General features: G+C 56.5%; 1 protein-coding gene across 1 annotated transcript; it reads right to left on the bottom strand.

Moving 5' to 3' along the window:
* Nucleotides 1–699: 699 nt before the first annotated feature.
* Nucleotides 700–24,313, bottom strand: SSU72 (SSU72 homolog, RNA polymerase II CTD phosphatase). The gene is made up of 5 exons (XM_074377756.1): nt 23,951–24,313; nt 15,248–15,391; nt 3,529–3,668; nt 2,538–2,656; nt 700–1,243 (listed from the first exon to the last, which is right to left on the bottom strand). Exons 1-5 carry the CDS (start codon nt 24,127–24,129, stop codon nt 1,142–1,144), a joined length of 684 nt encoding a protein of 227 aa, XP_074233857.1. The 5' UTR covers nt 24,130–24,313; the 3' UTR covers nt 700–1,141.
* Nucleotides 24,314–24,453: the final 140 nt, after the last annotated feature.

The following is a 24,453-nucleotide window of genomic DNA, read 5'->3' as shown; positions in this document are numbered from 1 at the left end:
CCATCTGGACAGTCCCGACCCTGGCTGACTGCCCGGCGCCCCTGGACCCTGGGCCGCGTCCCGACCCGCCAGACCCGCCAGGCGATAGTGAAGAGGCCCTGGGCTTCCTTCCGCTCTCCTCCTCCTCCTCCCCACTTCTCAGCAGGAGGCCCCTCCTCCCAGCCCGGGGTCGCTAGGTGAGGGGCGGCGGGCAGGCTGCTCAGCACCCAGCCCCCCATGGCAAGAGGCTGCCTTTACTGAGGGGCCTGCAGGGTCGCAGGGGAGCTGCCAGGGACAGTCAGTTGGAAGCCATGGCCGCATGGCCCGAGGGTGGTGCCCAGCAAGGGCCAGAGGATTCCCTCCCGCCAGGCAGGGCCAGCCTCGGCCCCAGCTCTCCTTAGGGGTCAGCCTGGAGGCCAGAGGCCAGTGATGAGGCCCTGATCTGGCTGCCCCAGAATGCTGGGGAATTAGGAAGGGGTCCCTGAGCCAACCCGTCATCCACAGCCCAGGGACAGCACTGCCCACACAGGAGCCCCCACTTTCCCACAGCCACAGAAACCACGGGGGTCACCAAGGACAGGTGATGGTTGCACAGGAAGCAGGCACAAATCTCCCCAGCACACACCGGGTGCTGGGGTCGTGCTGGGGAGCCAGGCTGGACCCAGAGGTCTGTGCTGCTGTCTGAGGAGTATGATGGGGCACTCAGGACGAAGCCAAGACGACCGGCAGCATCTGTTTATTGGATAATTGCAGGTTCTCTCCCCTGAAGTACACCTGTTGCTTTATTCGGGGTTTTGTACATTCCAGCCAGTTAGGGGACATAAGAAGGATGCTCAGCGAAAGGCAGATGTATTGGGAGAAATGTGCTATAAACCGTTTTCTTCTTTTTTGAGTAAAGGAGAAAAACACTTTATATAATCAGTATCCCACTCCTGAGCACAAGTGGGACAGGAAAACTTGATTGCTCTTCATCCGCACTTACGGCTATCCTCTCATTTCACATGTACAGTTTATTTGGGTGCTGCTACTGGGAAAGGTGAAAGCAAGTATCAGGAAGGAAGAAGTATTAACAAAAGAAAGCTCAAAAAGATGGCTTGGGGAGGGCGGTGGTCAGTAGAAGCAGACGGTGTGCAGGAAAAAGATGGCTCTGGAAGGGCAGTGGTCAGTAGAAGCAGACGGTGTGCAGGAAGGTCCGGCCGCTCTTCTCCTCGAACTCCTGCAGCAGCTCCTCGATCTCATTCTCCATGTCCTCCGTATGCTGGATCTGGGAAGGACAGGGAAGCCGCCCTGAGCCTCCCGCCCGCCCAGCCAACTGCCCAGACTGCCCTGGTGCCGACCTGGTGCCCCAGACTCATCCCACCCACCCGGGCGGGGTCCCGAGCGCAGGTCCCCTGGCAGCCCCAGGCCCAGCAGGGAAGGGGCACAGCAGCTGCAGACAGAGGGCCGGCCCTTGGACGTCACACCACCTCGCCGTGTCCCCTGTGCAAACGAGCGACCCCACACAGTCACCTGCCCATGCCGCTCATGCCCTGCGCTGGGGCCGTCCTTGTGCTGCAGGTGCTGACAGGGTGCCCCCCCCCCCAGTGTTTCTGCAGCTGTGAGACCCACGGTGCGTGCAAACACAGTTACACGCCCCCTGGTGGAGAACCACCGCTCCAAGAGGAGGTGGCGCTGCCAGGGAAGGGACTGACTCCTCAGCACACCTGTCCTGGCCTGGAGGGGCTGGCCTGCAGCCCCCAGTCTCGGCCTGCAAGCAGGGCCTCTGCTCCACCAGCTCTCACTAGCGCGACCTGAGTGCCTGTCACGTGTGCAATTCCCAGGACTCGTCTTCCCCTTCAGCCCTTTCTCTTGCCCGATGGCCAAATCTTGGGCACAACTGCTGGTGCTTCAGCAGCCACCCTGGGCCATGAGACACCTCGGGAACAGAAGCTGCGCTGGGCGGAGTACTGAGAGTGTGGGCCCTGGGCCCTTCGCACAGCAAACCCGCCCAGGCCTGCCCGCCTTTAGACATCCTGCTTGAGATACTAGTTCTCTTCATTTTCCGACCACTCACTGCCAGGTGGCCTGAGCACAGATCCCGCGGGCAGAAGGTAGGACAAGGTCTGTGAGTTTCTCCTTGTGTGGGTCCTTTGTCACCTCTAAGAGGAAACGCTTGGCTCTGGGCACAGCTGAACCGTGGCTGCAAAAGCACTTGGGCTTTTCTGCACGAGGGAGGGTGCCAGGGCCACCTGGGGAGGGTCAGACGTCTGGAAGGACAAGTTCTGAGGGAGAAGGGGACACAGGGCCCTCTGACACCATCCCTGGGAGCCTGTGTCCTGGGAGTGCTTGGTGGACACATGGCCACCTCCTCGGAGGCCAGACCCCAAGCGGGTCCCAGCACCACTGGTGTAAACCTAGAAAGCACAGAGGTCGGTTCTCAAACTTGTGGGTGCCTCTGCATTTAGGGGTTTAATTTAACATTTGAGAATAACCTGAATGTGCCCTGAAGAGTGGGACCGCCCCTTTCACGCTGAAGCCCCAGCTCCTCCCACCGGGCCAGGCGGGCAGGTGGTACTCACGCACTGACAGAGCTCACAGATGAGGAACGCCCCCAGGGTGGCCTCTTCGTGGTTGTCCTGGATGTCCACATTGATCACGTGCACGGGCTGGCAAGTCTCTTGCTCCCTGGAATTCAGATCTGACCGCGACAGAATGACAGGAGTCAGAGGCCTCAGAAGCAGTTCCGCCCCACCCCACCCCCTGCCTGGGGGACAATGAAAGGGGACATCAGACCAGGCTGAGCACGTCCCCCCAGGAGAAGCCGCACACCAAGGACAGCAGGGACTCGAGGAAAGCTCGTGCTGGTCACCCTCAACACCAGTCCCCAGTCTCACCCCAGACACTCCCCCTGTCCTGGGGAGAGCCCTCAGCAGCACGTCCCCCACACGCCCCGGCCCCGGCTGCTCCCTTCTGCATAAGCTCTTTCTGCGCCCAAGAACCCTAAACCCACACAGCACCCTCAGCCAGCACGGGGGCTGCCTGATGAACACGGTCACCCAAAAGACACAGTCTCCTGCCCCCACGCCTCCCAGAGCCCATGGCTGGGAAATACAAGCCATGTGCACAGGACAGGCCAGGGGTCTTGGCCCCAGATTGTGACTGACACAGCAGGACGGGGGGATGGACACAGGAAAGGGGGATGGACGCAGAGGGATGGACACAGGACCGAAGGGACAGACGCAGCAGGACGGGGATGGACAGAGGGACAGACACAAGACAGAAGGGATCGATGCAGCGGGACGGGGACAGACACAGGACAGAAGGGACGGACACAGGACAGGAGGAACAGACGCACTGGAACAGGAGGGATGGACACAGCGGGACGGGGGACACAGTGGGACAGAGACAGACACGGGACAGAGACAGACACAGGACAGAGGGATGGACACAGGACAGAAGGGATGGACACGGCAGGACAGGGGGACGGACACAGTGGGACAGAAGGACGGACACAGCGGGACAGGGGGACGGACACAGGACAGACAGCCGGCGCTGGGTCTGTGCTCTTACCTTCTACCACCTGGTCATACACTCGCTCTTCACAGGTGAGGATCAGATCAAACAGATCTTTGCAGTTCTGGAACCTTTCCGGACGGGGCTTGATTCTCTTGTTTCTGTCCAGCATGTGCAGAATGCCGTTCTGTGTGTAGCTGGTGCTTGCGTTAAGGAACTTGGGGGAAGACCTTCGTCACTAAGCACAGCCGCTCCCGCGCCCCTGCCGGCTCACCTCCTGGTGTCTGTGCAGCCCCCCCACCCCGGCAGGGGCGTCAAGGCTCGGAGGCGCCAGGATGGTTTGGGGGCGGCAGTCCCCGGGCCACAGGAGACAAGTCGGGCAGGCTGTCTGGACGCTCCCGGAAAGCAGGCCTTCCGCCGCAGCCTCCTCTCACGTCCGCATCTCTTCAACCCCATGACAGCCCCTCTGCAAACCCTCACCCTGAACCCCAGCCCCTGGCCGGGACAAAGCTCACCCGGAAGCCAATCCTAAGTCTGGCGCAGTCACTGTAGTAAGGAAACCCCAACAGCCATCTGAGGAAGGACAGATGCTCCAGTGGCAAGAGGAGCGTCCAGGAAGGAGAAGCCTTACATTAATGGGAAGCAGACAGAAGTGAGGGCCAGGCCCCGGGCCTGACAGGGCCACATCCCTTGGAGCCCGAGGGGACACACAGGCCCCACAGGCAAGGTCTGTGCCCAGCAGGTGGCCCCCAAGCCTCCCCTGGGACGCTCCAGACAGGGCCATGCCCCAACCCAACCCCAGTGGCCACGCCCTCAGCCCCAAGAGAGGGTTCACTGCCCTGACAGCCAGGCCTGTGGCCTCCCAGGGCCACTCCGGACAGTCTGGGACACGCACCTCGCTGACTCCACTCAGAGACGCAGGCCGGCTGGTCTGGGGGCTCGATGACCTGTTGGCTGTCTTCCTCAGAGTTCAGCTCATGACAATTTATGTAAAGAAGCTCATTTACTCAAACTACATTCCCACATTCCTGGATGGTGAAAACGGCTTTTAAAACACACTGACTTGAGAGTTTTCACTCGGAAAGACACTCAGCACTTCTTGGTTGTCGTTTTGTAGTCAGGCATAATGACCGCCACCCTCCAGACGCGTCGGCATCCACATCCAGCAGAAAGATGCAGGTGAAGCAGGGCCCCCATGGTGCCGGGCTGGCAGTGGAGGCTCCCTGCACCCCCACGGGATCCTCCGAGACCCGCCACCCGGCTTCAGATGACACTGAGCCTCTTGGCAACGGCACCAGGGGAGAGAAGGCGACCTTACCAGGGTCCCCAACAGTTCTGCAAAGTTCTTTCCTCCTTTACTTGACCCTCAGTTACTCCCGTAGATGACGTAACAAATGAAATTGAGGTGCACGTAATTAAGGAGGAAAGGCCTGAATTAGAGATCAAACCGTAACCTCCTCAGTGTAACAAGGAAGGAGTAACAGTGGCCTTTTGGACTATTTTCTGGCAAATACTGGGCATGCGAGGCCCAGGCCAGGCAGGACCAAAGACAGTGAGCGCTTGGGACCCTCAGGGGATGACCAAGAACCCACTCGATTTGCAGGGACCCACTTCAACTCCCGCTTCAACCCCATGGGGATCAGACAGGGGGAGTTGTCAGCCACGAGACAAAGCCTGGCTCCGGGAGGAAGACCCAGCCCTGTGCTGGGGCAGTGCTGTCGGGATGCTGCCAACCCAGAGGCCATGGTCAAGAGGACCAAGCTTCCACAATGTCTCCTGGTCCAGCGAGGACACCGAGCAAGGACCTCGGGTGCCGGGGCAGCAGAGCCGCAGCGCAGGCCATCGGCACTGAGCCCGTTGAGGCCCGGGCCAGCGGGAAGGACACGTTTAGAACCGCCTCCACCCACACAGGTCCTCCTGTGGTAACAGGCCAGCTGCCTCCTCGGGGGAGGGAGGCTGGCTGGAGCCCCACTCAGACCCTCACACACTTGGCAGGAATGAACCCCCTCGAAGGGCGGGGAAAAATCGGCTCAAAAGCCCAATTTGGACAGACAGAGGCCCGAGGGTGCAGGTGGAGAACACGGCGTCTGGGTTCCTCCAACCCCTGACCTGGTTCCCCACTCAGCAGCCGGGCGACCAGAGGGCCAGCCTCATTGCGAGGGGAGACCCCTAGGAAGTTCCAGCGGCCTGTCAAAGCCAGGGTACTCTCGGTGGGGGAGCCACAGCTGTGCTGTTTGGCTCTGGTGGCTGGAGCCAGACCCTCTCGAAGCCCGGGGCCGCCCACCCGCGTCTGCAGAGCAGCCCTGACCAGGGTGGCGGCCGTGCACATCCAGCCCAGGCCTGGAGCTCCTCACGCCTGGCCCCTCGGCCTTCAGAAATGGTGTGTGGCCCCACTCCTCTCACCTGGAGCAAAAGGGTGCGGGGCGCAAATGGGCTGGCACCTGGAGGGTGGGCCTGGGAAAGACGCGGGGTTTCCATCTCCTGCCACGGGAAGTATAAGAGGACCATTCTGGAGCACTCCGGGTCTTGGCTGCCAAACCACCTAGAGCCCGTCAGCGCAGAGCACGCACTCTCCACACAACAGCAGCTAGGCAGCCAAAGCCAGGCAGCAGGGGACGCACTCAGGCTCAGTGGTCGTCTGTCCCAAGGGAGAGGCACAGGGCAGCCCAGGGCACTCGTCTCCCACAGAGAGACGCACGAGGTAAACATACCAGAGAGTCCAGGATGCACCCACGGGCACCACGCCCGGCCCCGAGCCGGGACCTGGGGCCGGAGGGCCCCTCTCCCAGGCCGGGCCGGGCCGGGCCAGGCCGGAGCACCTCTTCCTCTAAGGATCTGCGTCTCCCGGGGTGGGACATGCCCATCTACTCCAATTCACCTGTCTTTCAGACACAGCTTTAACCCCAACCACGAATCCACCCCACACACGTCCTCAGTGCATGAGACAGAGATTCAGCTGAACAGTTCTGTCTCTACAATGATTCCCAAAGGAACAGTCTGTCTTGTGGACATTGACTTACGGGCCCCGGGAAAGGGCTTCTTGAGTCCTCTGCAGCCTGTGGTGACGTCCCTGGTGAGCGGGACACACAGTTCTTCTTCCCCTAGAGCAGGGCAGGCACCACCCCGAGCGGAGAGGTGAGGGGGTCTCTTGTGGGAAGGGGGCCGCGCCCAAACCCACGTCCAGAGATGTTCCCAGGAGGAGCCAGGAGGCAGTCAGAGCGCAGGCAGAGGCGGGAGCCAGACGAGGCAGGAGGTGCCCAAGCTGGGGGAAGGGCTCTGACCCTCCTGGCTTTAACAGTGGTGCCCAAGCCCCACGTCCTTGCTGAGCCTCAAGGGGGATCCGACCCTAAAGAGGGCCTCCTCCAGGCCCAGCCCCGTGCCCCCAACAACCCCAAGGGACAGAAGCTGCCTAGGGTCAGAGGTGAGCCAGCGCGAGCCGGCACAAGCCCGGTTTCCCCACAGACATCGCCCAGCGGGCATGATGGAGACAAAGCTGGAGGAGACGGCTCAGAACATTGAGAGCAGAAGCAGGATCTCCAAGGGGAGACAGAACTCCGAGGGGAGGCAGGGGCGGTGCAGGTCCCTGACCCCGTCAGGCGGTTCCTGGGCAGAAAGTGGGCTCCGGGGCCGCTGTCCCCCATGCTCGTGTTCTCTCCTGGCAGCCACGAGATGTTGGAACCTCCTGACCCTGGGCCCACAGAGCCTGGCTCTGCCCTACACGCGGGGGCCTCCGGGGCCGTCAGGGAACATGCTCTGTGCTCGGTCAGGTCCTGGTTTGATTGAAGGCACAGGAGCTTCACTAACAGAGGATGCCTACGTCCAGAGCCCAAGGACGTCCTGGTCTGTATCATCGCCTCTGCCCCCAAACACCACCAGGCCAAATTCAGGTCCTCCTACTCTGGGGCTTAGCCTGGGATGTGACCCCAAACCCACAAGCTGGGGCTCCCTGGGTGGGGTGCGCCCCTGGAACATCCTGGTCCCTGTGAGTCCCCCATCTGATTCTACTTCCAGCTTTGAGCTTGATCAAACTGAAACATAAGATGCAAACGCCCTTAAGTAGGGGCCCAAGTGCCCTCAGGGGAAGGTCCTCGAAGGCATGGGGGCTCAGAGTGGTCCAAGAACCCTCCTGTGGGCAGAGTGGCTCCAGAGGCAGCGGGCACAGGCCACCAGCTGGCAGGGCTCAGGCACATGCTCCCCTGGAGCCCAAGGCGATGGCTCCACACCATGTCTGGGCCCTAGACCCCCGCCCACCGCCAGTGTGCCTGTGCTGGAGGAGGGGAGGCCCCCAGGAGCCCCCCGTGCACTAGGAGCTCCTCGGGCTCTCAGCACACAGGTCGCTCCGTAGGGAAACAGGACTCCCACCCTGTCTTGGGAGCAGCTCCGGCACCCCGTCCAAATTTTAGCACTGGCCGCCCTCACCTCACATGGGCACGAGGCCTGAACAGGGCACACCACACCTGTGGCCAGGACGGCCTCACAGGTGTCATCTACGCTCCACTGTCACCACACCCCCAGGGTTTACCTTCAGTGCATCAACCTCATGAGAAACACCAGCCCAAGATCCACATGCAAAGGCCACCAGGGAGGCGGGATGGCTCAGCCCTGTCCACACTGGACCTTCTGGACAACTCGTTTCTCCTTAAACGGCCTGGCCCTCAAACAGAAGACTCAGGAGCACACTGGCTGCTGCAGACCCCGTGACAGCGGGGCACACACAAGACACCCTGAGAACAGCATGGGAAGCACCGGACGCAGAAGCTGCACCGCCGTCAGGACCATGCGTTTTACGTGGAGGAAGAGTAAGAACGTGAGGAACAGACCTCTCGGGTGGGGGGTGTCCAAACGGCGCAGAACCCGTGGGGACCAGGGGCCTGCCTCGCGGAGTGGCTTCAGGGCCAGCGCTGGGGCCCGGGCCTGGGAGGGGGCGAGGGCAGCAGAGGGAGACGTCAGGGCCACGCAAAGTGGGGGCGTGACAACGGCCCCCCAAACTGCAAAGTGGCAGCAAAGCTGCTTCTGTGGGGCCAGCGTCAGCAAAGTGAACAGGGAGTGGAAACACACTCGTAACCATGTCCCAGGTGTGACCAGCGGCACTGGCACTACTGACCTGCTCGGTCCCCAGGGCACGCCCGTGGCAGGAGCAACACCCGCCTGCCCGTACACCTGGGGGCGTCACCTGCGAAGGGCTCTGCACCCCAGGCCCCCCTGCACAAGGCTCCGTGGGGACGGGGTGGTGAGAACTATGCCTCCTCCTCCTCCAAAGGGAACACTCCCCAAAAGTGGTTTTTTTCCTAAAAAAAAACAGCAAGAACCAACAGAAAGCAGGCTGAGATCCTTCCCCTGCCACCTCCTCAGAAGGCTGAGGTGGGGGGCACTGAGGTCAAAGCTCAGGGCCCAGCTCATTCCAGGCCGCTTGACGTCAGCCTGAAGGAACAGACGAGGATCTGCGGCAACACTGCCTAACCGGAGTCAGCTTCGGCAGACTTTACTAATAAAAACGGAGACTAGCTGTCCAAACAGGGTAAAACACGACAGTTATTTACATTTGAGAGAAAGCTCAAGACGAAAAATTTTTAGTAAGTTGGCTGGATAAATAAAGCAAAAAAATGCAACGGGAAAAATATCTTCAGTCTGAGTGTCTGTTCCAAGCAGCACACACCTGACTCTCCACCTGCTCAACAGCATAAAAAACTTAAAACTCAAAACGGGACAAAGCAAGCTGAACCCTAGGCTGGAGCGTTTTAGGGAAAATTAACCTCTTAAAACTTTGAGAAAAAGTCCTCAAATTATGAATTAGTCTGCAAATACCAAATCATTTCTACTTAAATGATTCAAAAACAACTAAATCCCACACATCACCCAGGGGTGGAGGTGGGTGGTGACGCCCTGGCCTTGTTCTCTCGCTGCCCACTGCCCCACCTCCCCGAAGTGCCTGAGACCCACCTGAAACACTCAGTTCAGTGAAAAATAAAACCACCCTCTTTCTCCCTGAAATTTCAGCTATTGAGCGATTAAAGAAAAATGTTTGTTTTGCCATGAGATATAAGGCAATCTCGGAAAAAAAAAAAAAGTTGACCAAAAGCAGTAAAGGGACAAAGCCCAGGGTGGCCGCCGACCCAGATGTCCCTGGCTGACCCCACGCTCCCTCTGAGCAGTTGGTTTGGGCCCTCTCATGGTGACGCAGTCTGCACCAGAAACCAAACCATCTGGCTAAGAGGGAGGATGGGGGGCTCGTCCAGGTCAGCGGTCACTGCAACCCGCCCACCTGTGCCCAGCAAGGCTCCTGTGGGGACCCGAGAATACCCAGGGTCCAGAGGCCTCTGAGCAACATGCTAGCAGAGGAAAGGCATGCGTGAGCCTCGCTGGCAGGAGAGGGGCCAGGAGGACGGGCACTGCTGGCCGTCCCGGGGTGACAGAAGCACCGAGGGCTGCCCACCACACCAGGCAGAGCTAGTCCTCACAGACTGTCCATGTGTCCTGAGGGTAACGGTGACGCCCTGCGTAGGGTGGGATGGGGTGGCTGCATCCCCACACACGCCAGGGAAAGGCCAACAGCAGAATTTGAAAGCTTACAGGTGACACCCCAACCCAGGGAGACACTCCCACTAAATGTTGACAGAGACAGTGCTCCGGGGCCAGACTCCTCGAAGTGGAAACCACCCCGGGAAGGGCCCTGCACCCACAGCCGTGAGGCTCAGACCTGCTCCAGGGAAGAGCCACATCCCGCCTGAAGGTGCCCAGTGATTTTCATTTTCAGGTGTGTCCCCCAAAGGCACCCCGGTGAAGTCCCTCATTTAAAAGGACAGCAGTGTAAGGGTGAAGGTTCACGCGTGGACCGGAGCCCCTCGTGGGCCAGAGGCCCAGGGTGCAGACTCAATCCTCCAGTCCCCGCTCAGAGGAGCTGTTGGGGCCAGGGAGGAGGTGGCTGGACCAGCGTCCCTGTGCAGGACTCCCTCAGAACGCACTCAGTCCCCACCAAGGCCGGTGGGAAAGCTGTACCCACTGTGTCCACCGGGTGCTGGGACCCCCGACCCACCTCTGCCCATGGCAGGGCCTGCCCACCCCACTCCCAACACATGAATGCCCACCCAGGCCCCACCTCAGAGCTGCCACAGCTCCCCAGATGCCCACCACCCCATCCTCCAATGCTGGCCACGGCCACCTTGGAGTTCAGATTCCAGGCACACACCAAGGGACCAGAGCCTTCTGCCCCTCCTTGAGGGAACCCTGACTACCCCCGTTATAGATGCAGGAGACACCCCAGCTGAGGCACCCAGTCTGTGTCTTCGTGCAAAGTGCCAGAGCAACACAGGGGCAGCTTTCCCACAACCGCTCCGGGAGCTGCCAACGAGCCCGGAGGCTGGCATGGCACGGGGTGCCCAGCTGCGGCCCCAGTGGCTGAGTCAGGCCCCCTTCCCGAAAGGAAGAACCTGGAGCTGGGGCACAGGAGGGGGGAGACAGTGCTTTGGGGGCAGGCAGAGGGCTCGGGGCCGCCCCGCCACTGCTGTCTGTCATCCCAAGAATACACAGCTCACTAGCCCCCAGAGGGGTGCCCTTGGCACACCTGGGGGCACATGCAAGGAAGACAGCAGACAGCTTTAAGCTCGGGGGGCTCTGCAGGGTGGTGGGGAGGGCTAGGAGCCCTGAACACACCACTCCGGAAGCTGTCACGCTAGGATCTGTTCATTCTAAAAAATGGACTCATTCTGATGATAATCAAAGCAGCAGTTACTGCAAAGCGCACAGGCTGTACGAATGAGAACTTGGGAACCCCTGGGAGAGCCCCTCGCCACCTCGTAGAGCCCAGCCTCACTGCTGCCCGCCACGCCTGCGTCTGCCAGGGCCTCACCACCGGTCTTCAGGCTAAGTGAAACCACCCGCCTGGTCCACTGTGTGTCACCCACTTTCAACACACCTGGCGTCTGCACCTCACCTGTCGCGGCTGCAGGGACTAGGCCTGGCCCCCGCCCCCAGCCCTGGGCAAGCCCTTCAGGCAGGGGTTGCAGTCAGTGCAGCCCGTGTCCAGACTGGGGAGGGACCCCTGCAGCTGCCTCGGGCAACGGGCTGCCCAGTGCAGGGCAGCATCTCTCGAATGCACGCTGCTCTGGCCTCATCTGAAATATCTCAAGGCTGCAATTTTTATTGTGGGCATGAGTGCTTTCCTAAACCCCAAAACCTCACGTATCAGCAAAATGAATCAGAGCTTCCTTGGGAATCGGTGTCCAGCTCAGGAACACGCATCTGTTAAAGAGTTTTCAAAAACGGTTTGAAGCCACAGCTGCAACCAGGGTGAATGGGACGGGGTCAGACAGGCACGCTCGGTGTCCGGATGGGCACGGGGCGAGGGAGGGCAACCAGGGCCATCAGTGAGGTGGGCAGGCAGGTCACACTGAAGGGACCCTCTCGGGGGCGGGAGCGGGGGCGGGGGGAGGTTGAGCCTGGGGGACCTGGGAAGGAAAGGCTGGGGCTCAGGGCTGGGAGACAGGCAGCCACCCCACAACCGAGCACAGCCTGCGAAGGTAGGCTGGGCTTGAGACAAGCCTGACGAGGCCCCAAGAACGAGGTTCTGGGGAAGCCCAGGGGCCTCAGAGAAACGGGGCTGCCGCATCCACTGACCTTGCACCCAGGATGGAGGTCAGGGGCCTGTGGGCTTACACTCTCAGAAATCACTTTTATTTTTACCTTTTACTCCAAGACAGCAAAAAGTACACAGTGAAGAACTGGCTATACACATCAATTAATCTAAAGCCTGAAAGACAATGAAACTGAGAAGATGGAAATGAACAAATAGTTAAAAACACAGCCCCGCAGGTAATTAATGACACAAGACCCTGAAGAGAAACAATGCTGGACACAGGCCCAGGGCCCAGCCTCCAACCATGTGGACAGTCAGCGCCTGGGACGGGGTCAGTCACACCTGCACTGCAAGGCGCTGTTCGGGCAGGACCACGTAATTGTACTTATAGCCACACTTGCTCTTTAAGACAAGTAGTTTACAACTCACATCAATTCTCTATTGGAAAGATTCACGTGGACACCGAACACTTGCAAAAGAGGACTCCCTGGAGTCCCGTGAAGACACTGCCAGCCCCTCCTTTCCCGGGCCCCCCACCCTGACCCTCCACTCCCGTATCCACTGGGCCCAGGGACACTGTTCATGAGGCCACAGGCTGGCCACTCTTACATTTAGAAGAAAACGACTTATCTTTCCCCAAAGGTGCTCCAAGTAGGCTGCGGGTTCAGCCACAGATTCCTCTCAATCGAAGATGGAAGCTCAGGTGTAGAAACTGGCTCTGGCAGAAAATGAAAAAAATCTGGAAGCTTCCACCACCATGACCTAGGAGCTACGCTAAAGCCCCACACGAAACACCAAGTTTGAAGCTGCTCTGTATTCAAAGGGCACTGAGGCAAAGGGAAGACAAAAATTAAGGTCAAGGGGGTAAAATTTACACCTAAAAACGGACAGCTCGGTATCTGCTACAACCGGAGGAACCAGCCACCACAGAAAGGCCCCTGCGGTACAATGCACGGACATAAATCGTCCAGGAGAGGCAGGGCCACAGGGACAGCAGGCCAGGGAGGCCGGGGGCTTCGCAGGGTGGGAACGGCCTATGGCCTGCTGTGTGAGGGGCGTGTGGCCCCGGGTCCCGCATGCTTGACGCGGGTGGGCCACCTCAGAGTCGGACTGCTCCCTCATCAGGGAAGAAGACACTCCCTATCTGTCTGCGGAGGGGCGGGGGAACGGACTCCCCGAGCAGCCTGCCCACCTCACTCACCGCGGCTGGGACCCCATGGGCAGCTGCTCCCTGCCACACCCATCACCCTGCTGCTGCTTATGGGTAGAACCAAAAGCACCTATTTGTGGCCAGACGGTTAAGGAATAAAGAGCTTCCGTACCAACAGGCTGCACGTCACTCACTGAGGGCTCAGTGACCATGGGGCCACACGTCCTCGGGGACACAGGGGTGTGTGCACAGGGACCTCAGGCCACCGACAGCAGGTGGGTGGCGGGGCCCCCAGCGCCTGACCCTCACCACCAGCTCCTGGCTCTGACCAACAAGGAGCATTCCCCCGACTTGTCACTCTCTCCCCTGAAAATCAAACACTTTTGAACGTAGTGGTTTACCCCTGAATCACACCTTAGAGAACTCTTCTAGTTTTGCACTGCAGGTTATGAAAACCGTCCCTCTGCAGAAGCCCAGGTACCCCCCACACACAGACATGGGGTTTTAGCTGTTGTGCACCTGTCACCAGCAGATGGGGAGACGGGCCAGGCCCCACCCCACTACTCATCAGCAGCCCCCACCCCCTAAGCATCTTAGTGTGGCCTATTCCCAAAAAGCGGGAGATCACAGCTCAGACGTGAAAGGGCCGGCCTCGTAACACGCAGGGGAATGAGGGCACGTGTGTTAGTGTCTGCTTTCATTCCTTACACTGAGCATAAGAGTTTTCTTCAAAAGGAACAGTGCTAACTGAAGAACCATCTTCAGAACTAGACGGAGTCTGCAGTGCAGCTGACAAAAGGCTGGAGTTACGGTCTCAGCTCGCTCAGGGAAGGGACCGTAGTGACCGCCTCCCGCAGGGCCCGGCCACTCTCATTACACGCCCAGGGGAGGGGCCTCTCCGCGGAGCTGAACCTGAGTCAGAGCCTGGACCCAGGCCATCAGCAGAGCACAGCACTGCGACGCGGAGGCCAGGACACAGCTGGCGGCTGAATACTCGCAGATTCTCCTAACGCAGGTCCTGGGGCCTGGGAGATGGGGGCGTGCAAGGGGCGCCCTGCAAGATCTCTGGGGACTTCGCTCCGGCCCACACGCGCCCTGGACTCCTGGGATCGGTGAGCCTCAGGCGCCCGCGCCTACATGAGCCAGAACGCCCCCCTGTGCCCCCAGCAGGGATGGCTGTGCTCCTCCCAGAAGCCCCCACTGACGATCTACTTGCAGCTGGGGAGGAGAGGGGGCGGCAATGGGGGGGGGCAGGGGCCCTCCTAGCTGACTAATCAATCTACAGATGTACAGAGAACATTCGTAGTTTATTAAAAATTTCGAGTGCCAACATGAAGACAAGGCTTTCCAGTTGGTGTCTATACCCCTCTCACTCAGAGAGTCTGGTCTGCTTCCTACAAACTAGAGTCACTCACCGTGACAGTGGAGGCCAAGGCGCCGAGAGCAGCCGCGGTGCGCGGTGATCACGAACGCCTTGTCAAAGCTCAGGCAGGGAAGGCCTTACCCGTCACAGCCCGGTGTCGCCATCACATCAATTATTTACAAATAACCTCTTCTTTCACGTGAGTCTGGGAAGCAGCCCCAGTCTGTCTGGTCTCTTCCTGAAACAAAGTCAAGTCCTCTCAAAGTACCTGCTTCTACCATGCTTCTTTTGTGGGTACTTTGGCCAGCTCATCACCCAACCCTCCAGAAACGTCACCAGAGTGCTGCGCCACCCCACGTGTGTACCAAAGCACACCTACCTGCAGAGGAAGGAGGGGCGCCTCGCGGTGGGAGAAGCCAGGTGCCGTGGCTCCCACATGCCTTACCTAAGCTGCTCTGTGTCGTGTCAGAACCCTTCCCCGACCGTGTGGGTGTGGACGTCATTCACGCCTGCGCCCTGCACGCCCGAGGCCCCGAGTGGCTCCAACCCTCAGACCATCCCGTGAGCACCAGAACAGAAACCCAGTGACCCAGCACCCTGCGCACAGACGCCCCTGAGGAGGAGGTCAGAGTGGTGCCTGTGGTGACACCTGGCAGAGACAAGCAGGGGGGGCAAAGCCACCCCGGGATACAGTTCTTTGTCTTTCCTAAGGAGGTCGTTGTACATCTGGTCGTAAGTGGTTTTGAAATCATAAACGTTCGGCTTGTCAGGTGCTGGCCCTGGAAGCTTCACATGAGTTCCCGTTCCGAAGGACCGGACGCTGAATCCTCGTTTGCTGAAAGACACAAAAGGAGAGAGAGGATTAGATTAAATAAGACACAAAATGCTAAAAAGGAATATGAAATGAACTAGATGAGTAATTTTGTTGATACCAAGAACAAGCTTTTCAATTCTTAAGTATTTCACTTGCAAATTTAAAAAAATCCCGCAGCACATTACACAAGCTAGGCGAAGCCAATCCAAATGGGAGACAAAGGATCCTTCATGGAAGGGGAGGAGAGGCTGTCAAAGTGTCACTCAAACCTCTGAGGCCTGGGACGGACCAACACAGGGACCCAGGGGACGTGTCATCCAGACACCGTGTCACCTGACCACTGTCCTGGTCTGTGTGGGGTGCAGGTTCACAGGACCCGTGTTCTGACGTCTAAGAGCGGAACTGCTCACCCAGGCTCCCAGCTGCCTGTGGTGCCAGCCTGAGGGGCACGCAGGGACGCCCCCAGCTCCCAGGCCGGGCATTCCTGTAACCTAGGTCAATGATAAGGAAACTGACCAAACGTGCATCCTGCGAAACTGGGGGAGTGTGCGTCAGTGACCTGCAGCGCCCACAGGCGACGAGAGTCACACTCTGAGAAAGAACGTCACCTCAACGCCCTGAGGCCCTGGGTGCTGTCCTCCTGAGGACCACACTTGGGTCAAAACTCCTGTTCTTTCAAACTCAGTCAATAAAAATAAACGTTTTAAGGGTTCCAAGCGTCTACAGGAGATGGGCTTCCTGTCCCAGCTTTGCACTTGGACATCACGTGCTGTCTGCCCTGGCCACAGGCTCGCGGAGGACACACTGGTCCCCCCATGCTCACACTCCCCTTGTGGGCCACAGCTGGGAGACACCACAGGTCTTCTGAGGCCCAGAGGAGCAGCAAACGTGCTCCCAAACCAAGGACACGGCAGGAAGCACTACAGGTGAAGAGAGTTCAAAAGGCCGCGGGGCCACCCTCTCCCACTGCGGGTCTGCACTGCAGTGGGCACAGGGTCAGCTGTTCAGATCACAGCTCAGGAGCTGGTGCTGCAGGAAGTAGCTGGGAATCTGGGGAGGAGCTGAGGCCGACATCCACGCGTGAGACCGTGGTTGCCTCCCGCCGGACACCTCCCCACCGAGAAGCCCAGCCTACGGGACACACACTCAGGGCAGCCCCAGAGTCCCTTGCACAGAAGGCATGGAGAGCCAGCAAGACCCCTGTTGTCACCATGGAAGGTGGAGGGGCCCCTATGTGGACACCAGCGCTGCGGCCAGCGGCAGAGCCACCACACCTGTACCTCCAGGCACCGGGCATTTTCTGAAGCTCTTCTCATCCAGTTTTGGTTCAACACCTCACCCAGGTCCTCTCAAGCTGGGAAAAGCTGGGTCCCATCCCTCTGTCCCTACAAGTCCCGAGCTCTGCAGCCAGTCGGGCCCCCCACCACCACCCAGGAAGGAGGACACGGTGACAACAGAGCCGAACAAGGAGCAAATCCAGGCCACACCCAGCTGAGCCATGAACAAAAACCCAGACAACCTTTGCCACGCTCACTGCAATTGCTGACCCTGAGGTGGGGTACCTGGGGGTGCAGGGACACCGACCATGCCCAGACCCGGGGCCACGAGGGCCCGACCACGCAGCACACCCCCACCCGTAGGCCCTCCAAGAAGGTGCACTAGTCCAGGAACAGACAGTAAAAAGTTTCCTGCCGAAGCACCATTAAGAGGGGGATGAAGGTCCCCTGGACACCAGCCAAGGGAGGTCAGGGGGCGCCTGCTCCCGTGGGGGCCACACCCTCCCAGGACGGGGACAAGGGGACAGGTCACAACCACGAAAGCCATGCTTGTCTTGCTGGCTTCACCATTTGTTACTATCCCACAAGAACTGCCCCCAAACAAGCAGGCTGTCCTCTGAGTGCCACCTCCTCCCCAAAAAACACCCCTGAGGTACCATCAACCTGGAGTGTAAACACACATCACTGAAGGAAAAGGGATTTGCTCTCGAGACCAACCTGGGGTTCCCCTGGGTTTGGCGTCTGACTCACGGAGAGGAGAGTGCCACACGAGGCACCCTGGATGCTGGTGACCAGCCCGGGATGGAGGTGGGGAACAGATGACCGGAAAACAGGTCCTCAAGGGAAGGAGGGGTGCTATGAAGAGACACGACCCCTTGAAACAAGACCCCTGAGGGCTCGGAGCAGAGGTCCAGCCACCATAGAGGGAGCCTGGGTGTGACTTCGCAGGGGACGTGGGGGCTGCATGGACGCGGCTGCTGGACACATACCTGAAACCCCTTGGGTCTGTCTCCAGAGGCCGCGCGCTCCTCATGGGAGCCAGGGTGAAAGTCCTGTCTTTGGTGGTGGCGCGGATGCTTTAAAGCACATCGTTTGCAGTAGAGATAGCGCCTTTGGGGGTCAGAACAAGAAACTGCAGTCGAGACCACCTTTCTCAGCTAGTGACCTAAAAAGCATGTTCCAAAAGGGGTCCCCAAATCATCTGGGGAACAATGCAAAAAAACAAAATGTTTCTCAAAAAGATGTGGAAGATTCATTTAGATACAGTTCCTCCCTCACTCTAAAAAAAAAAAGACATTATTTCTGCATAACTCAGTCATTTCCTTCTGGTCACTCCTTTGAGGGACTTAGTCATAATTAAATTTATTTAAATGAGCTCAACTCTTAAAACTCAATTAAAATATATTAAAACGAGCCCATGCACAACTGCTCTTGTAACACGTTAACGCAGCACACAGTGAATAAGCCTTCATCTAGCCAAGCAGCAGCAAAGGAAGTTACTCAATCCCTGACGGCTAAAGCTTCAAGACTGAAAAACCACCTCTACTGGTGGTGGGTTTACCATGGATTCAACAGGACTTCCCGGAGCTCCCCACGTGCCGTGGGTAGAGAGGTCACCAAAACAGACCCAAGTCCCTCCCCCAGATACCCTGGAGTGCGGGACAGGGTGAGTGAAGCCTCCGGGACACAGAACATCAGGAGTCTGGTGACGGCGAAGCCGGGGCTGACAGGGTGGGGTCTGCAGACAGGGCACCTAGGAGCAGTTCTCAGCCCCAGCGGCCCACGATGCACATGACACCCTGTGACCCAGAGACTCAGACACAACCCCAGAGCGTTTTAGAGGTGCCCCTAAAAGCTGCCCACAGGGTTCCCAAGAAGCCCCAGCACAAGGTCTCACACCCCCTTCCCAGTGGAGCAGCAGGTCTGAACTGCCTGTGTGGCGCCCCCGCAAGGCACACCCCCTTTCCTCATCTCCTGTCACGAGGAGTCTGAGGCATGAGTCAGGTGTCCAGCGAAACACTGTCCGTATGCCTGCAAGTAACCACCCCAAAGACAACCAGGGCTGACCATCCACCCAGCTGAGCCCTAACAAGGCTCCCAGGAGGATGGCGCTGGGGAAAGGCCAGGCAGCAGTGGAGCTGGCAGAGTCTCCTGGCTGGAAACTCCCTCAACTTCCCGAAATGGGACTCAAGCACATTTTAACATAAAATAAGCCCAGCTGGTTCTTCCCCCAGCAAAAAGGCTAACTAGCAACAGAAGTGCTGTTTCTTGTAAGCTCGTGCAACTGACAAAACAGCCCAATCCGTGTGTGCCTGCAAGGTGACAGCGTGTTTCTTACATAAAAGGACTGAGCGCTATAAAAAAGTTCCTGAGAACCGAAATGCTCTGTCTGAAGGGTCAGCTATTTAGTACGTTAAACAAACCTGCTAGACAAGTATTTATCAAACTTGTCTTTACTGGTGTCAAGAATGTATCATAAAAATAAATTATAGTATCAGAGAAAATGCTAAATTATAGAAAGATACAGAAATTGTATGTTAAGATACAGAAATGTTAAATTATAGAAAAGATAGATAACAGTATGATAGAAAATTAAATTACATTAAATTAAATTTTGGGAAACAAAATTGCTTCAATTGTTATCCCAATATCTAAAGGTAAAATAATGAAGTTAAAATGAACACCAAAAAGGATCAAGAAAACACCCAAATTAACAGCATGGGTTATGGTATTTATTCTGTTTTCTGCAGTGTTTTCTGGTTATTAATCTAATTCAGAGCATTATTTTGGCTAAGACTGAAATCCTAGACCACTACTAACTTTCTGAAAGCATGACCTGACCCGTCTGTAAGCAGGACACAGTGCATTTATGGTCATAAGTCACCTTTACTACAAGTAGAGTCACTCACTGTCTAATCATCCTGATTTGCAGCGACATGACGACCTCATGTTCACGGAACACAAGTCAGCCACTCACAAGCAAGCCATCACACTTAAACGCCCGCCTGCCAGCTCACTGCAGTACAGCTAAAAGGCTGGGAAGATCAAGCCTTCTGAAACGTTAACATTCCAGTAAAGTTTACGCCACCACTAGCAACATGTGGGCCTTTAGCACACTTCAATACTTGTTTTCCAGGACTTATTCTACCCTTCTCTCCCACAAGGTCAACAACGAAACCGAGGCTTCTAAGCACAATCACTGTGTGCAGAGCTTGTGTCAGATGCACCCCACGTGCGACCCCCACAAGCGCTCGGCTTAGCTGTGCTTCCTCCAGGCCTGCCCTGCCGGTCACTGTTGGCCTCCCCAGGGGCTCCCCTCTGCGCAAAACTGGCATTTCAGACGGCCCAGCAGCACCATGATCACAGTGGTCCTCGGGCTACAAATCACACTGAACCTGCCCAGCCATCTCCCCTGCTGGGCTCCACCTGTTCTCACCTACAGAAGAAGGCTGGAGAAGCTGATCCTGGATGCAGGGAAAGTTCCAGCTGCTGGGGCTGAAGGCGTGCTTGGCCCACCCAGCTTCATCTCAGTATTCGCATCTGAACAGAAATCTACCTCCTTCCAACCGTCCTTCTGGTCTTAGTTCTGCCTCCTGAAGACAAAAAGTGAAACGATGCAGTCCCTTAAACCTACGAAGGCAAGTGTGTTGTGTCCCCCGCAGGCACGTCTTCTGCACCCTCTGCGATTCTTAAAAGACATGATTTCAAATCCTCTCACCTTCCCAGATGGTTTCCAGTCTGTTCTGTCAAGTGTACCCAGAACCACAATATCAAAAATGCAGCCAAAGGGGCCCCAGAACAGGGCTATCCCTTCCTGGTAAAGGACAAAAGGCTTCAGGCACTGTGTCTGGGTCATCCCAGCTATGGGGCCACACAGCCTCAGGCCACCCTAAGACTTGGTCCCCTCTAGGGGAAGAGGTCTGAGCACCTCTACCCCAGTGTGGCTAGGGGCCCACAGGGTCAGGTCTTGACATTATGACTTAAGAGCCCTGCCCCAAACTGGAGACTCACAGGACCTCAGCTGACCGCTGAGCTCCCTGCACCCTGGCTCCCTCTCCAGTTCGTGTCTTCCCCATCCTGTCTCAGTTGCTACTCCTCCATCTATCACGGTGGGAGCGCTTATCCTTTCTGTCATTCCTAAGCTAGGACTTCTTGCTCCGGGTGTTACCCCCTCGCCTGTGTACGTGTGGGCATCCTAGGGCTGTGAGGATGAACTCAGCGCTGGGGAAGCACCTGACACAGAGGGGCTCGAGGCCCTGATTCTTGATTTGTTGCTTCCACGTCTGCAACTTCTCTGCTCATCTTTCCAAAATCACACTACCCAAGAAGCTGTGGCTGAAAACAGGCTGAGAATTCACTTCAGCAATTTAGAGAAGTCTTTCTTTAAAATTTGTTTTGAATTGCCAGAACTAAAACTACAGCTTCCAAAAATCAACATGCCCCTTAACATCTACGAGATCATTTAGAACTGAAAAATAAATTAATTGGCTCCAAAGGGACATCTTAATCCAGAGTACAAAGAACAGGAGGCTCTGTGGAAACATACAAGTCTTCAAACTCCTCTTAAAAATCTAACGGACTCCCAGTACTGGCATTTCAAACAATTTAGCCTCAAAAGATCAGAAATAATCACCCCAGGGAACATTATGACTAGCTCCAGAAAATGCCAACATTTATTAACACCTGTATTCGACTAGTCAGAAAAATATAGTCAAACTGATTTTCAACAGGGTAAAATTCATCACATCTTAGAGATGCTTTTAACCCTTATAAATTATCCAAAGATAAAGCCATAATTTTCAAAAGTCAAAATAACATGAAAAGTTGTTCAACCTCAAAAGCAATTTTAAAACTAAAGGAAGGGCGAGACCCTTTTTTTGCCCTAGCAGCACGAAAAGATGTAAACAAACACAGAATGTGAAGAAATGGGAATTGTGTAAATACTTTCCTGGAAGGCTGTCTGGCAAAATGTATTAAACTGTAAAGTATGCCTACCTTTTGACTCAGCAATTCCACCTCTAGCAATTTATGACAAGGAAACAGCTAGAAAAGTGTGCAGATACCTAAGGGGTACATTATGAGACTGAGAAACACCTGAATGTCTGTTAATGGGGAACAGTTAAAAAACTGACTGCTGGAAAGGACTCCTCAGGGTAACTGGGCCATGGTTTTATAACCACTGCCTCTGCTCAAACTGAACAGATAGGTTCAAATCCAATACATCGAATGGAAAGCAGAAATGAATGTTGAAATCAAACTATGTTCACATTCTGTGGAGCGAGATTACAGAACAGCATCTTGATTCCGTGTGTGTGTGTGTGTGTGTGTGTGTGTGTGTGTGCAAAAGACATCCAGAAAAAAGGACTTTGATCATTAACTTCATCTTCTACAGAGAGAATTTTTTGTGAACAAGCAAATGCTATTTTAATGGAAAAAAAAAACCCAAAAAGCACTTTAGAAATTAAAAACTGGTGTCTAAAGTAACTTCACATTCATGATATAAGTGACGTATGTTACCCTACACTTACCTCCTTTTGCCCTCATTCGGAGTCTACTCTTTTCACGGGTCAATGTGAAAGACAATAAAATGGGAAGAAGCACACATAAACACTCCTACTTGGTGACTGTTTGTAGGCACTCCTCCACACCTTCCTTTCCACAGGAGCCCCAATGCTGTCCCAGTTACTGTGAACTAAGCAAGGGCTTCTCTCTTGCAGTGACTGTCTCAGGAGTATCAGATAGGCCAGACTTTGATACATTGACAAAGCTGCTACACGGATTTAAGAAACATCTCCTTTTGTAAGATTCCACCCCAACTCTGTTATGCAGATACAAAGGAGCTAAGCCAGAACTAGCAGAATGAGGTGGTCTCCAGATCACTTGTTATTCTTGAAGATACTGAATCTCATTTTCCTTGAATAATTTTCCAGGAGTGTGAACCTTGCATTCTTCTGCTTAAATTTACCACTTCTAATGGCTTTGAACAAATAAATGCAGTTTGGAAATCAGATTCAGCACAATGTAATTCTAGCACTTTTCCAGTTTTAAAACAACTTTATAGTTTAAAAGCGTCTAGTTTAAAAACAAACTCCACATTGATTTGTTAGGTTTAAAGCATACCACACTCTACCAAAAAAATGACTGACTGAACGCTGTGGGCAGTGTGGTAGATGTTAGGGAAGAATTAAACTCGTAATTAGCAGGTCATGGACACCTGGCACTTCCAGCTTCATGCAAAACGAGAAGGATTCGGGAGAATTCTGATTTCCCCAAGTTACTCGGGAGACTCAAAGCTGACCGCCGTCATTAAGAGCAGCGAGACACAGTTGTCCTTGAACGTGCTCGAAACTTCGGGAGGAAAGGTAGTTCCAATTTTGGCTTACTATCAAAGTCGACGTGTATACCAAACTTCAACTGTAAAGCAAGAAGTCCATTTCACATAGTGTGAATTGATTTTGAACAAAAAACTTTACCAAACGGGAATAAACTTTTATTACACACACACTACACCAGAGTCACCAAAGGGGAGTTAGTACTGAAATGTAAATTAGGAACATGAAACCAAACTCACATGTAGTTCAAAACTACCAGCTGGAGATTTTATAAGGGAGCAGGGAGAATTTTTTGCAGGACACTTGAAAATGTAGACAGGAGCAAATACGCAAAAACGTGAAATAAACAAAATAGGCCATTTCCGTTTTTTTACAACTTGAGGTTCTGTTGTGCAAGTTTTCCAGATTTAACAAAAAGCGACACACCCTGCAGACGGCGGACACTATCCTTGCGTGGGCCCTAACCTTTGGTCTTGGCACTTACCGCCTCACTGGTGAGCATATTTAGGGAGGGCATTATTTTCAGATGCACAGACACGCGTGCAAAGTAGACGCGAACAGCATCAACCTCTCAGGTTTACTTGGAGCTCTGAGGTTTCCGCGACCCGGAAACATTTTGGCTCAGAATCTGAATTTTCCGCGAAGCTAATCACACGTGGGGGGACCGCGCGGCGGACCGAGCCCTGTGGATTACTTGCTGCGCTCGGCCCAGAAGCCAAGGAGCCCGGACGCGGCGCGGCATCTCCGGCGTCCTTCGGGGGCCACCGCGCACCGCCCGCCTGGGAACCCGGGCCACCTAGCACGGGCCGGGGGAGACCAAGGCCGGGAAACGAGGCCGGCCGGGAGCCGGGCCTGCCCAGCACGGGCCGAGGAGGTCCGGAGCCGCCGCCCAGCACGGGCCGGGGCCGGAGGGACGGCCGGTCGGCCGGCGTCCGCGGGGCGCGCTGGGCCAGGGCGGAGGCCCCCACTACCTGAGGATGTTGTGCGCCTCCATGCTCCGGTTCTGGTTGCTCGAGCACACCACCGCCACCCGCAGTGGCGACGACGGCATGGCGGAGGCCGCACCGTCCGCGACTCCCGCTTCGGGACTCCCACCCAGCTGCGCCGCTTCCGCGCGAGCAAGATGGCTACCGCGGCGCCCGGAAGTCATGACGCGAAGCGGCGGCGCCGGCGACGTAGCGCGTCGGGACGCGCGGCGCGGGCGTGAGCACTGCCTCCACGCGGCCGCTCAGACCACTGGGCCGCGGACGGAGGGAGGCCCCGCCCTGCGGGCGCCGCGGCTTCGAGCGTGAGTGGCGGAGGCCCTCGCTCTGCACAGGAGCCGAACGCCGGCCGGGCTCCCGGCTCCGGCGTCCTGACGTCGCACGCCCCCGCTGCCGTCGCCGGGCGTGACGCTAAGACGTCGCGCGGGCGCGGTGACGTCACGAGCGCCAGCCGCCGTCGCCGGGAGTGACGCGCGAGGCGCTGCGCCCGC

The sequence above is a fragment of the Camelus bactrianus genome, chromosome 13, assembly GCF_048773025.1.
Source record: "Camelus bactrianus isolate YW-2024 breed Bactrian camel chromosome 13, ASM4877302v1, whole genome shotgun sequence".
NCBI classification, from domain to species: Eukaryota; Metazoa; Chordata; class Mammalia; order Artiodactyla; family Camelidae; genus Camelus; species Camelus bactrianus.
This window is presented reverse-complemented; position numbering and strand designations above follow the sequence as displayed.

Bases quoted from the DNA above. Each gene is read 5' to 3' on its own strand.
- SSU72 (XM_074377756.1), bottom strand. From the start codon at position 24,129: ATGACTTCCGGGCGCCGCGGTAGCCATCTTGCTCGCGCGGAAGCGGCG. The intron at 3,669-15,247 runs GTATCCCGGGGT...CGCAAGCACCAG, and splicing joins CTTAGGAAAGACAAAGAACT to CTACACACAGAACGGCATTC. The intron at 1,244-2,537 runs GTGAGTACCACC...TGTCCTTCCCAG, and splicing joins TCTGTGAGCTCTGTCAGTGC to ATCCAGCATACGGAGGACAT.